The sequence below is a fragment of the Centrocercus urophasianus genome, unplaced genomic scaffold (genome assembly GCF_019232065.1).
Source record: "Centrocercus urophasianus isolate 14NV4802_14NV808 unplaced genomic scaffold, USGS_Curo_1.0 seq_14, whole genome shotgun sequence".
NCBI lineage: Eukaryota > Metazoa > Chordata > Aves > Galliformes > Phasianidae > Centrocercus > Centrocercus urophasianus.
This window is the reverse complement of record NW_024884586.1, coordinates 42,879,076-42,893,840: the sequence shown is the minus strand read 5'-3', so window position 1 is coordinate 42,893,840 and position 14,765 is coordinate 42,879,076. Positions and strand designations below refer to the sequence as shown.

Sequence of the window (14,765 nt, the reverse complement as noted above, 5' to 3'; positions counted from 1 at the left end):
CACACCTTTATCACAGGTCACAGCAAGACAGTCATCATCTCCACGGTGACCACCACACTGCCCAGCTCTGCAGTACCAATTAACAGTCCACTCTGCAGCCAGCACACTTCAGCAAGGTCATCAACTACAGCAGCCTTTGACTACTGAGACGCTGTCATGAACACAGCTTTCCTTCCACCACTCCCACGTCTCCAGTTCACATCTCCTGTCTCAGAAATACATCTCAAGATCATGTTCTCCAAAGGGCAAGGAGGTTAGATTTACACCCACCTGAGCTGGCAACTACCTATTTAATCTACCGAACAATGAAAGAACGGGAACACAAAATACCTTTCAAAGAGAACAGTGAGAGCATGAGATTTTATTTAGAAGAATTTTTCCACTGCCACATTTCCACCCTTCTGTGCCGGTTCTCCTCTTCTTGCCCCCTTCTAAAACACTTGCAAGGTTAGCAGAGCTGGAAGCTGTGTCCCTCTTGCATCTTCCCTGATTCCCCTCTCCGTACAGCCAGCCTCCAAGACTACAGAGCCTTGCCAAAATGCAAGGAGATGGAACACATTCTTGTTGTCAAATCTGCTCGTCCTTTTAACATATGGCATACAGAGCTTTGTTTCATCTCAAACTCAAAGCAACAAAGTTTAGCAGCCAGCTCTCATTATAGTATCTATATAGATTGAAGAATACTGGAAAATACTTTTTAAAAAGGCAACAGAAGGACAAAAGTTTCCTACAACCTGGAAGCAATTCTGCCATTTGTTTAAAGCTTTCTAGTAACAGAACATGGCCTTTGAGTTAACATTTCATTTCTAACCACTTTAAAAATGTGATCGCACTGTGACTGTTCTGCACTCATGGATATTTCAGTTGGGAAAAACAAATGTGGATACATATGTTCCCTAGTCAGTGTTCACCGACTCCCTAAAACCAAGGACAAAAATCCCAAAGGAATCAAGAGATGTTTTTAATTACTATTACACTGTTGATGAGAAGCAGACAGCAAATCTCAGCTGCATAATTTCCCACATGCTGGGTACTGTACAACTCACCAGAATACAGCAAATGCTCAAACCAAGCTTTTGTATTTTGACCATACCAAGGCTGTACGCAGTTACTAACCAAGCAGGAGTGGAAATCACATATAATAGGGCGATCCCACTGAAATTTGCTAGAACCACCATTTCTAAAAACACCCCCATCTCCATTCCCATCAGAGGGGCAGAGATCAGTGACATACAGCTCCATTCAAGAAACTCCACAGCTAAGTCTCAGCCAGATCTTGACCGCAATTTCACTTAGTCAGAAAGGGAACTACAGTTAAAAATATTGCGCCCAAGGAGATATGGAAAGATGGATTTATTTTGAAGGTAGCATCCCGTACCAAATCCATTTCTACCAAGAGAACAGCTACTTAGAACATTTTGTTCAAACTGAAAAATTTCCAGCCCTTTGATTACAAAGGCAACCTGCCAAGAGAGAGTATAAAATTAGCACATTAGTGCAGTAGTGTCTTCCTTAGTCTGAAGACAGCATCGGTGTCTCAACTGCATGCCACAGCTCTACACGGGTAAAACTGAGCTAAGACAAACTAGATCCATTCTTTCCCACTCCAGAGGCTCAGCATCACTTGAAGAGCAGTGAAATACAGATATCAAGCCAGTTTAGACTAGATATTAGGAAGAAATTCTTTACTGTGAGCATGGTCAGACACTGGAACAGGCTGCCCCCAGTGATGTTGTGGATTCCCCCTCCCTGGAGGGGCTCAAGGCCAGGCTGGATGGAGCTTTGAGCAACCTGGTCTAGAGGGAGGTCTCCCTGTCTACAGCAAGTGTTTGGAACTAGAAGTTCTTAAAGGTCCCTTCCAACCCAAACCATTCTATGATTCCATGATTTTTTTTTTCTACTGATGAAAAAAAAAGCAAGAACTGAGCAGCAAAAGGAGCACTAAGGCAAACCCAGCACACAAGGAGAAACCCCTCAGCAGCCAACCAACAGCACAGTGAGCGAGCAGTACCCAACCATTCTATCCCTTGATGCTGCATGGCGTATTGCAGCACAGGTGTTTCCCACTATGGCTTCTAAGCACCGAGCCAATTTTTAAAACCCTGGTTACAACTGCTGCTCACTTCAGAAATGTAAGCTATTTTTAAGACACAGCATCAAAAACGGTTAAACGCAGCCCTTTGCCTTTTATTCTCACGTTTGACAAACAATTCAGCAGGTACCTATCCACATTAAGAATGGTCTGGGTGTGCACCTGCCCCAAGCTTGGTCCAACCTCCAGCAAATTAAACATGCTGCCTTTTTTTTATATCGGCACTATATAGTCACTGGAAAGGTTTCTCCTGCCCAGCTCTTCCACAGGAGCTCATTACACCTACTCCCACCCTCTGCCCCAGCAGACACCGAAATCGTTTAGCAAGCAGCGCTGCTGCACCCAGTAGTCCCCTTGTCTCCAGCTGCCACAAAAGGACACGCTGCTGCCGCTCAGGAGGCATTGCTCTGGGCAAAAAGGCAGCTGCCAGCACAAGTGATAACCAGACAGAGCAGCATTCCTCCCAGCTGAGCTGGAGACTTTGGTTTGAAGAGGAGGCTGGAGTCCTGTCCCACAGCCTTTTTGCAAGGACTTAGGAAAGAGGATGTGAAACAGTCCCCTTCCCTGCAAGTTTCAGAGCAATGAGGACTGTTGCCAAGCCTAATTCCCCCAACGCCTTATTGATTTCCTTGAATTCTAAAAATATTTTTATTAAGGGTTTACAAAGTTTTGCATTTATTTTTCCCTTATATTCCAAAACAACCTCAACAAGACTGCTGCAATAAAAGACACTGATTTGCCTAACTTAACTACTTGCACACACGCTTTATGCAGCTCGAGAGTTCACACAGCTCCTCCAGCACACACCTGCTCTCTCAAACAACAACAGCCCATCTCAGGCTACCAAAGCTCTGCTCCAAGACCAGCACACAATGCTGTTCAAGTCACTACCTGCATCACAGCACCAGCTATGCACACCTACAGCACCAGCTCCAGCTGCCTCTGCTTCAGCACCAAACGAAAAAAGTCATTTGTTACCTAAATACACAACCAGATACTCTTGCCAATTTACAGGACGTTGGCAGGATTTGTGCCTGCCCTGGTTGCACTGTAAGGACAGTACATGGACTGCATGCGCAGGACAGCTTCCTGCCTCACTTGAAGGTGCCTGAGAAAATAAAGCAATCCCACTCACTCCCTCTCCAAACCAGATTTCAGAGGAGTGCACCTTCAGAACTAAATCTACAGAACCAGAAACCCACCCAAAATACATTAGGAACTAGAGCACAATGTGGCACTTTCCCAGAGAGCAACCCCGCTGCTCAGAGCCAGCACACACAGAAGGAAACAATTTGCCAAGCAACTCAGATCTCAGGCTGGAAGCCTGAGGACAGCTCTGAAAAACCTTCGCTCTGCCACCAAGCTCCCACCAGCAAGCCTCTCCCCCGAGTCATTCAATATTTGCACAGAGCTCACCAGGAGAAGGGAGGCAATGGGAACACCAGATGAGATCCAGCTGTTCTCCCCCTGCACCACCAAGCTCAGCACATCCAAAGCTGAGCCTTGCAACCAAGCCTATAGCAGAAAAAGAAAGTGCTGCAGGGCACTTGCCCACCCTGCCACAACCCTGGGCTCTCAGATGGTGCTCTCCCACCATCCCAAGGCTCAGTTATTTGCTCAAGTGATAAGAGGGAACTTCAGAGAACAAGTCTGATATAGACAAGGTGCCTCTTAGGAAGTGACAGAGCACATGGTAAGAGGTCTTGGGAACACAGAGAGCAGAAATCAGAGTAGGGCTGGGCTGACAACAAGGTGGACAGATAGGATCTGCAAGCTGTACACTAGTTGTAATAAAAGTGGGAGAACCACAAACAGCAACTTGGGGATGAAAAAAGGCAGAGGCACATTAAAGGAAAGAAACCTTCTAAGTGAGTTGACTACAAAAATATTTGGGCACAAACCATGCAACCATTTTTCAGCCTCAAAAGCAAGGAATTTCTGGAAGGACAGGCTAGGACAATCGCAGTTTGTTCAAGTGGTCAGAGGGAAAATGGGCAGTAGTGAGCCACAGTGTGAAGGGGGAAAACAACTTCAAAGCAGTTGCTGGGGGAGGTTAAATTAGGTAAGAGTGTATTTTCCTAAGAAAACGAGCAGGTGGTAGTTGGGAGCATCTCTACAGATGGCCTTATTCCAACAGGACTGACAGTTACTGCACAGCAAATGTTTATAAAATAAAAAGATCCATTTAAACCAGTGGCCAGAGCAGAACCAATTACTGCTCGAGTACAGGGAACCAACAGGTGCAGAGACAAAGGCACGCTGCAGTTCAGTCCTCAAGGAGCACGAGGCCCAGCTCTCCTCAGAGGTTGAGTCTGCAGTCCCTTTCACTGCAGTCCCTATAATTTACCATACATCCTTTGTCAGGCATCAACTCCTAAAATAACGCGAGGGAATGCTGCCCTTGTTTATTAAACGGGATGAGCCAAAACACAAGGTGAGCTATCAGAAGTGCCCAAGCTAAAAGCTCTAACCCAGCTCACCCAACACATGCTGGCAGCTGGGCTAACACAGTCTGCAACAGCATTTTGAGTTTATAAAGTGTCTATCTTGCCTTAGCCATAATTTTAAGGTTTTACAGCCAGAGTTAAAAAGCAATCTTGTGATATTTTAAGCCTGTGACCTTTGTTTAGAGCATACGTCACTTTCAGCAGTATCTATTTTAATGCAGGCCACAACTTCTAGACTGCATGAGCCACACAACAGTTTTGCATGGGACGATGCATGGCTTTACCTTGCAGCACTTTGTTCTTTAAGGAAAAGCTGGACAAAAACTGACCTGCTAGAACTCTGCCCCATCCCTTCCCTCTTCTCAGCAAGCCAACGTGTCTCTGTTAACAGCTGCTCAGGACAGGTTTCCTGGAGAGCTGGCTGGTGCCAGTGAACCCTTCCATCACAGATTTGATCCTGTCCATTCAAAGATGAAGTCAAAATGTGGAGAGCATCAAGCTGCCTTCCCTCCACAAGAGGTGGAATACCAGAGGTGATTTATTGTTGCTGTTAAGACTACTTAATCCCCACATCGAGCTGGGTCTGCCTAGCAACAAGTTGAAGTTTTAAACTTGTGTCATCCTCCCTGTGTTCCCATGGCTACTGCTGTGCACAGCACCTGGTGGCTGCAGAGGGTCTCACTGGGGCACCTTTGGGATTCACAGACAGAGAACAGCACCAAAGCAGCACTAATGCTGCACCTGGTACATCCTGACAGGTATGGAGGGCTGTCAGGAAGGGAACAGATACCTGCTGGCACCTCCAGATCGTATACAATGAGTGGCACAACAAGCTGGGATTTCAGTTTCTTACACAGCTGTTAGCAACCAAAGCACAGAAAAATGCAACTCCAGCAAACGGCTATATGGTATGTGGGAAAGATAGCTTTTAGCACAATTAAAATGGGGAGTGGGAGAGGTTTGTCAGTTAAAAAAAAAAGAAAAAAAAAAAAAAAACCTCCCCCCAATACACACCCAAAACTCAAAATGATGCTATTAACAAGAGCAGCGGACAAGGTTGGACCCCCAACAAAAACAATGGAGAAGAAACAGAAATGTTCTCTATTTCAATGCAAGCTCTGAGTAAAGAGCTGCTTCTGAAACAATGCTGTTATGTAAACCAGACTTCCCTAGCCCTGGCTTCCCAGTTGAAAAGACCATTCCTGACACAGCAGTGGTTCTTCCAAACCTTTGGCCATTCGCAGCCCCTCTGCTGGGGCTCTCACTATGGAACAGTTAACAGAGGAGGCTGCACATTAAGCAAGTATCAGTTTTGCTTGTACATGCTAGTTGGGGGTTCTGAACCCAGAAGCCAAAGGTATGATTCCACATTTGTCAAGCAGTGCTTTCACATGAGGGTTAAGCAGTCTGAAAGGACTCCATTTCCAAGTCACATACACTGGTAATTATTTTCAATACCCAACTTTCAAATGGAATTAGTTACATAAGATAAAGCCCAATCCATCTACTTGTCTAAAATTGCACATGACGGGCTACCAAGATACCTACGGACAGCAGGTCTGCAACAGGCAGCTGCATGGTTCAATCCCTCCCATTCAAAAGCTACACCACAAGCCTTAGGCTCTCTTCAGATGATTGAGAGATTTATTCACAAAATCCATTCAGCTGAAGAGTACAGAAATAAGGCAGGTAGCAAGGAAGTTGAATTAACTTTGAGGCCAGAATGACTTTTCCTGCTGTCTCTGATGGATGGGGGAGCATTCTTGTAGAGATACATGGTTACACACATGCACAGAGTACTTGGGGAGCCCTGCTGATGGCCCCCAGGGGGACCTGCACAACTGAAAGATGGTGCTGAAGGGGGAAGCATAGAGAATTTCCTTCTAAGAGGGGATTTTTGCCACTTTATCACACTGCTGCAGCCTCCTCCCCCCAGAGAGGCAGCGTTTACCAATACTTCCTTTATGAAGTTCAAAGAGCTAGCTGCTGCACAGAGCTGAATTTCTGAAGATACTTGGAAAGGTAAACACACTTGTTTAGTCTAAAACCCTTTAGCGAGAAGTGAAGCCATTTTAGCAAGTTTGACTACAATACTTAAAAGCAGTCACATCAGTCTGTTCCATTTCAAAACAAACTGTAACGGGAGCACAAAAGCAACCCAGTTGTAGAGTATGCTGCCTTCAGCAAGGCATAGCACAGCACGTCCTCTTGCACTTTCGAAAAGCAAGAAGTCAAAACTTTCATGTGGAACTATAAATTAAAGCTTGTGGAGAGAAACCTAATCTAAGATTCCTTATAAAAGCATTGTTAAGATCACCGTCAGTTTACACATCAATTTTATATTTTGAAGAACTGCATTTTGAACTCTTCTTTTGAGCTTAAACACTTCAGAACATGGCATTGCTCATCATGTCACACAGCCAAATCAGAGCCTCGAAAGAGAAGCTTCCCCAGTGCACAGAGTGCACAGAGGTACACACTTCCTGGGAAGTAAGCGTGCTCTTTTTGCCACCACAAAGTTTTCTCTCTGTTTCAGTCTCCAGCCTCACCAATGGGATCAGTCAGTGCTTTACTACTGCCTTTGACTTACAGCTGTCACGGTGAGTCTTTGCCATAACCAGAAGTTGTTGTTTCTGAGGGAACTAGAGACACAAAGTACCACGGTTCTGAGAAGCCATTACTCAGATTTACCTGCCCAGTTCACAGTGAAGTTTATTAAAGTTGCAACACAGGTTAAAAAAAGAATACATACAGATGTCTAACAATGCATTGTCATTTATAGCACACTGAATGTATGTGACAGAACTAGAGCCCACTGTAAGCCGCATTATACAGTGCACCTTGATCAGAGGCAAAGACTTCTGAGCTAATTATAATGACTAATCACAGGGAGCTCTAAGCTCTCACTCGGCCAAGTCACAGAACTAACCAGGGCTGAAAACTGAAAACAAGAGTTTTAAGAGCAACTCATTAAGCAGCAGGAACCAGCTATGAAGAACAAAGCATTCCCTCTACCTAGTATTAATTCCAGTCCTGCCATTAATACACCTGCCAGTGCATGAGGCAGCTATTACCTCCCCATACAAACACTACATGTGCCAGGCAGGGAAGGAAGCCACAGGCTTTGGCTGCACCAGAGACTTGTTTGTTTACTACAGCATTCAAGTTTGGGAAGGGACTTCTTGTACTATTTGAGGAACAAGAGAGCTCTGAAACCCTGCCTTGGGATGAGGTGGGATGGGATCTCTGCACCCTTCACAGGACAGGCAGGTGAGCTGAAAACTAACTGTGGAGCCATGCAGATTAAGACATGGTCCCCATGGGGACAGAAGCTCATAGGTAAGAGGTACAGCACCAAACCTACAGCTGTGCTCCTGCTAGGGTGCCAGATATAGATCGAAAATTCCTCAACTTAAGCTCCGCTCTCTTGACCTTTGTCTCCAGTTTGGATTTAAGGAAATTAAAAAAATAAAATAAAATAAAATAGTGCCAGCATCTACAAGTGACCACCACTTTCCTAATTTGGAAGTGGTCAGGCAGTTCCCCCCCTCACCCTCCCTAACTGCCTGCCACATAACTGTGTGAGCCTCATGTACTGATGAGGAACAAGACTGGCAGAGGCATTCCCCCAGCCACAGGCAGAGCTACCAGCACAGCAAGGAGAGGCAGAAGCCATCTCCCCTCCCCTGGGGCAGCAGGGACCAGCCTGGCCTTAAGAACCACTTACACCTAGATAGAGTTGAGACAGCTGAAAAATCAAGTTCTGTGCAATGGCATTCAACAGGAGCTCCTTGTCTGCTCTGCAGTACAGGGAGTACAAAGAGGCTGGCCTTGTGGCAGGAGCAGGGCAAGACCAATACAGCCCACGATGGAGAAAGGGGCTAAGCAAACTATAACTAGAGGAGGCATCTCCCAGCAGGAAGTTGCAAAGACAAGCCACAGTAGCTAAATCTTTCACGGGGGGCAGAGGAGAACAAGGTCAACCAGAATTTAAAACACTTGATACTACCTGAAAACTCAAGTTAGGAAGTAGGAAGTTATGTTGTAACAAAGCTTAATGGTTTTAGGTGTCCATTCTTCTCCAAACAGACCCACAATCTAATCACATTCTCTAGAATTCATAAGGCTCCCCCTTTTCCAAAAGCCCAACCACCTCATTTCCAAGCATATATCCAACACCAAAGTGGGGAAACAGTTTTTGGAGATGGTGCAAGTCTCCCCAGGTAACAGTGAAAAGATCAAGACACAACAGGTTTGATCAAGAAACTATGTGGCCTCTGTCAGCCCAAACACACTGGTCATTATCATATTTTTGTTTGGTATTTCTGATTAGATCAAACATCCTCGTTAATCTCTCTTCTTTCCCAAACACACTGCTGCACTAAGGGAGTTCCTGACTGTTGTGTTTAAGGCAAAGCCATTTGAGGAAATGAGATAGCCTTCCAGGATACCAGTATTTCCAGTAGAAGGAGCGTGGTTGCGCCTTTTCCACTTGCTTAGATATAGATCCCAACATCTCACTTAAAGAGCACACTATTTTTCTGCTTCTTGTTCTTATGAGTCCACTTATCTAAATACCATTTTCTCTTATAGTTACTGGGTGCTCCGTCTATTTGCAAACTATTAAGACTGTTAGGTACAGGACTAACAGTTTTATTTGCAAACAAAGAAACAGAACAAGCTGGCTGGAAGCTGGGCTTGCCAAGTGCAAGTCATAAGGGGCCTTTTAACAATCCCTTGTTAAATGAGTGGCAGTCCCTGTTGTGTAGCCTAATAGGTGCCTCTGCAGCCATGACTCAGCTGCACCTTTCTGGGTAATCCTGCCAAGTAGCTGAAGACACAACCTAACCCCTACAACAAAGAAATACAGCTATTCTAAAGGTGTCAACCATTTAGGGGCTGGTCCACAATAACCTCCCACCTCTGATCCTAAACAGGGGGAGGGTGGCCATGCTTACAGCCAGAGTTGGATGAATGCATCCCAACTCCCTCCAGGCACCTCCCTCTACAGCACACAGCACCACCACTTCCCTACCTGCACTCTGATCAGAGGCAGCAGACAGCATTTCTCTCCTTCTCAGCCGACTGCATTAACACTTTCTGACTGTTAGAAAGATAAGGTTTTGTTTGAAGGTTTTTTGGGTGTTACACCCTCCCCCCCTTCTTTTTGCAACACTGAAACAACACAGTCTTGGCTGTGAAAGAAAAGAAGAAGATTGGTTGCACAGGAGCATGCAGTACAGCTAGCTGCGTGGGACAGAAAACAAGATCCTCAAGGATTCCACTGACGTGCGGCAGCAAGCACCTTCCAGTAGGCACCTAGATCTGGAAGCACTATAGAGTATTTCCTCCCACTGTTTAAACTGTTAGAGTGTGACAAAGAAATAACAGGAAGAGATCAGTATTGGAAACAAGTCACTGAAGACACAGCTCAACTTTGGATCTGTACAGCAGGACACTGCTGAACTGAATCAGCTTTTCCTCATCTATTTCTACTTTGCAAAGATGACTGACAAAAATGATATTCAAAGACACACAATATCATGGCAGTAAAAAACGAAGTTATGAGGAAGAAAGGAATATAAAGTTGTAGTGCTCTAAAGAAGAAAAAAAATGCTGGTCTGCCCTCCAATACACACCACAATGTGGAACAGATCACTTCCTAAAGGGAGAGGCTTAACACTCCTCAAAATTATGCAAGCTTTCATCTTCCTTTTGTATTCCCTGTGCGAGTGAAAGCGCTCACTAATGTTTTCTTCCTCCTATTTTCAATACTCCAGCAGCAAGGGCATATAAATTAATAAGCAACAAGTAAAATGGTCAAGTACAGTATTAGTATTTCCCCATATGAAAGATTTTTTATTTAGCTTTAGGATATGCAATGTTTCCTGCCACCAAGTTTTTCCATTAATAGGACATGTGGGTTTCATATATATAGATTAAAAGAACCATAATAGTTTTCTGTCCTCAAAATCCTCAGTGTCTCAGATGGAGAACTCTCAAGAAATGCTGACTTGGTGATAACAGCCTTTGTTCAACATACACAATTTTCAGGTGGAAGTCAAATATTTGACTATGAACTCTAATAAAAGAAGGCACAGGAGAGCTGACAGCAAATTTTCACGTTATGTTTGTGAAACAGAGTCCAGACAGGGAAACTCAGCTGAAGTACAAATTTTACTGATTCTAGCAAGCTCTGGCACAGTATTTTCAACCCAGAAGTTTGCCTGTTCTCCTCCCGGTTAGTTACATCAGCTCATCAAATACAAATGTTACTTCTGCACAAGCCTCGTTGTTAGTGAACAACTACTCTGTAAGAGAGTTTAAGTCCTACACTACAGGAAACAGACGGGTGACTTGTTTCTGAGAGAACTAGAGAAGCAGGGATCAGTGCAGCAAGAACTGTTTCCAAAGGGCGGCCTGGGACAGGAAAGAAGGCAGGCAGTGAGGAAGCCATAGGCCCTGCCAGCACCAGAGCAGGCCTTGCCACCTCTAAAGGGGCAGCTGAGGGGCTACGAGCCAGACTGCCAGCTTCATGCATCCACAGCCCTTCCCTGGCCACACAGGGCATTAAAAACTCGCTGGGTTTAAGAATTATGCCAAAAAAGAAACACAATCCTTCATCATTTTCCCCGTCTGCTCCAGAAAGAGACAACCACTGTCCTCCACATCGAGACATCCTGAGCAACCATTCTTGTGTGAACCCAGACAAGAACTGTGGAAACACTCCACTTTCAGCCCCTTCAGCTCAGTACTTTTGCACTGAAGCTATTACATTCATGAGGCCCAAACTGGCATCCCACCACTTCTCTGTACTCTAGCCATAGCCTTGCCTACCTCTCTGCACACCCCAGCCTCACACAAAGATTTCAGGAAAGCTTTCCTTATTTACCTGCTCTTTGCCACAGCTACCTTGTGGCTCAGAAATAAACAGAACAAAATGCTTTCTCTGCCCTTATGCGTGGGGACAGAGGAACACCCACGTAAAAATGGTGATGTAAGAGTCAGCACTACAAATATACCTCAATCTAACCAAAGTTATAATTGAATTCATTATTTTATTCATTAAATTCATTGCGTATCTCTCTTTCTATATATATAGAGACACACACAGACTCCCTGTTCTATGCCATGTTTCACCTCACACACAGCTGGAGCAGCAAGAGCCCTGTGCGTTTTATCAGCTAGACAATCTGAAGGTGAAAGCCACCAGGACTCCACACCAAGTAACCCTCAAATTTTAGGATCTTTTGGTCAAGCAGTCCCTAACATTTCTACCAAGAAACAGATACAGTGTCTTCTGATAACACCATTCCACTCATTTAACTTTGAAATTATCAGCAAGATGGGCCAATTTTACAGTTTATTGAAAGGGTCTCAGTGCAGTGTATTCAGATTTGCTTAGGGTTTCTTTAAGGCTTATTTAGGATCTGCTTTCCTAAAAATAGCGAGAAAGAGGCACATCAATAAGCATACCACAGCCATTTAGCTTCGAGGACTGAGAAGTCACAGAATTCAGGGAACAATTCAATGAAAAATTAATCTCAAGTAATTTGACGGGCAACACTGGCTCCAGTACATGAGCAGACAAAAGTTCACCTGAAGCTTACTAACTGAAAAGTATACATTTTAAAAAGAAAAAGGAAAAAGGGGGGAGGGGTGGGGAGGAGGAAGTAAAGAAAGGATGCAGTGCCCATTCAGGTCACTAGAAAACTGCTTGTGTACTTGAGGTGGATGTACTTAAGGCTTGCTGCCCTCTGTGCAGCCAAACCAGCATGCCTGCTGAAGCTGTGCTGAGGTGTATTTACTCAGAAAAAAGGTGGTTTCTCCACATCACACACTCCCCCGCCCTTTCACTACACACAGTGAAGAAAGTAATAACCTACGTATAGGTCACAGCACATCTAAAAGTTAAAATCAGAACAATGTATAACTGAACGCATAATAGAGAGGAAGAAGCATGCTGTACCCCCCCCCCCCCCCCAGCCCCCCCCTATTATGTTAAAGAAATGAATTGCACAAAAGAACATCATTTACAGTGGTGACCAAAAAGCCCAAGTATTGTTGCAATACCTGGCTGATAGCCAGCACGATGTGCGTGGTGCGTTACAGTGATGCTGCATTTGACCTACAGAGTGAAAAAACCGTGTCAACTGCAGCTAACTACCAACACCCACACAGCTTCTCCTCCTGGTCCAGCAGCCATGGAACTCCCATGTGCCCAGAGCTTGCATCGGGTTTTGTGAGAAACACAGGGAAAGGAATGGGGAAGAAGTACACTGTAAATCAATAGAAGTAACACCGAAGTTGAGAAAGAAAAAAAAAAAACAAAAAAAACAAAAAAAACATTCACCTCCAGAGAGTGTTAACAGTTAAAATAGACATATATGTACCACATAATAATAAAAGGGCATCCAACGTATTAGCAGGCAGCACGAGGGCGGCCAGGAGGAACGCTCCTCCCAAACGCACACAATAGTTGCTGTCAGGGTTACTCGATCAGGAGCCACCACAGCTTTCCAAATCCTTCTTTTTGTTTTAAGAGAGAGGGACGGCGGATTGCATTAAGTTTGGGCAAGGCGAGGGACAACTCCGAACGTGAGGTGTCCAGATGGGAGGAGGGCTTTGGTAGCCTCAGCCCAGGTCACAAAGGAACAATGCAACAAAATTCGCTTACATTTCAAACTAAGGAGGTCACCGGGCTGTCTTTATGCGCCCAGATACAGCCGAGATGCATCACCAGTGCCGTGCAGCCAGCACCTGCCTCTCCGTACAGCCACAATTCCTTTGTCTGCTCAAAATTTGCTCTCCTACCACTTTAAATTAGCTTACAAAGCGCTGCAGCAGAATAGCTGGAATGTAAAATATTTCTGGGGGGGAAGTCGGAGGGCTTCATGGAGAGAGAGGAAAAAAATAAAATAATGACAATAAAAAAAATACGGACCGAGATAGGCACAAAGGCATTCATAAGTTGGTTGAACACACGAGTCGGGGAAGGGAGAAGGAGAAGAAAAAAAAAGGGGGGGGTTGGGGGGGGGAATCGGTTAGCCAACTGCCATCTCCCGGCCGGCAGCCTCCCGCTCCCGGTGCCGCCCGCAAAGCGCCCTCCGGAAAGCATCGGGCTCCGTCCTCGCACCACGGCTCCGGGCAGCGGGTCGGCGCCCCGAGAAAGGCCGAGGGTCAGCCCACGCGGGGTGTGATCGCGGGGGAGGGGGGGTGAGGGAACCGCGCGGGGACACCGGGGGCTGCCACCCGCCCGCCCTCGCCCAAGTTCCGCCCCCAACGACTCACCGGGGTCGAACTCGGGGACCACCGCCTGGTACTGCGGGCCGACCCTCATGCCGCCGCCGGCTGCGGAGCAGAGAGAGCGTTACCGCGTGCGCCGCGCCCGCCGCCCGCCGCCCGCCAGCCCCGCCGCGCTCACCGTGCTCTTCATCGCTGGAGGAGCCCGAGCTGCCCTCCTCCCAGGAGTTGCTGCTGCTGTTCCCGTTGGGGGCAGCAGCCAAACTTTTGTTATTCCCGTTATTGTTATGATTCGCGCCGGCGGAGGTATTGTTATTCCTGCCCCGCCGCTTCCCCGACACCTCCGGGCCCTTCTCGATCATGGCTGGCATTTGGGGTGGGGGGAAGGAGAACAACGCGGGGGGAGGAGAGGGAAGGGGGGGGGGGGGGGGGGCAACGGAGTTTAAAAACTGGGGGAGGCGGCGAGCCGGGCGGGGGGGAGGCGCCGCGTGCGGGCGGGCGGGGCGGGCGGCAGCGGGCGGGCGGGAGCCGGGGCGGCGGCGTTACATCCCCCGCCGCGATCGCCCCGAACTTTGAGGCTCATCCCAGCCCTGCTCTGGGACTCCGTTCAACCTGCGTTGCTAGCCCGTCTCTAGGCCCCGCCCACCCGCGCTCCCATTGGCTCAACCTACATTTTGGGAGGCCATCCCGCTCTCTCATTGGCTGTCGCCCGCCGTCCATCGCCAAGGCCCGGCGCTTCCGTTTGTGAGGTTAGGTGGAGGCGTAGCGCCGGGCCGGGCGCCGTGCGGGATCTCTCCGCCCGCGAGTGCCTCTGGGCTGAGGGCTCCGCACAGTGCGCGGCGGGGGCGCGGGCGGGCTGGTCGCCGCACGGCGTGGCCCGCAGGGAACGCCAGAGGCCGCGGGGCCGCCGCCGGCTCGGCCCGGGAGAAGGGCGCAAAGGGACTACTTTCCCCCTCCCCCCTCTCCCCCCGCGGCGGAAGGTT

The 14,765-nt window shown here is 47.1% G+C and overlaps 1 protein-coding gene across 1 annotated transcript in view; it reads right to left on the bottom strand.

The window, feature by feature from the left end:
* RCOR1 (REST corepressor 1) overlaps positions 1 to 14,192 on the bottom strand; it is an 82,915-nt gene extending 68,723 nt beyond the window's left edge. The window contains exons 1-2 of the mRNA XM_042813745.1: positions 13,964 to 14,192; positions 13,831 to 13,890 (exon numbers count right to left, since the gene is read on the bottom strand). Of these exons, the coding sequence (XP_042669679.1) occupies positions 13,831 to 13,890; positions 13,964 to 14,153 (250 nt within the window). The 5' untranslated portion in view covers positions 14,154 to 14,192. The remainder of the gene's footprint in view (positions 1 to 13,830; positions 13,891 to 13,963) is intronic.
* Positions 14,193 to 14,765: the final 573 nt, after the last annotated feature.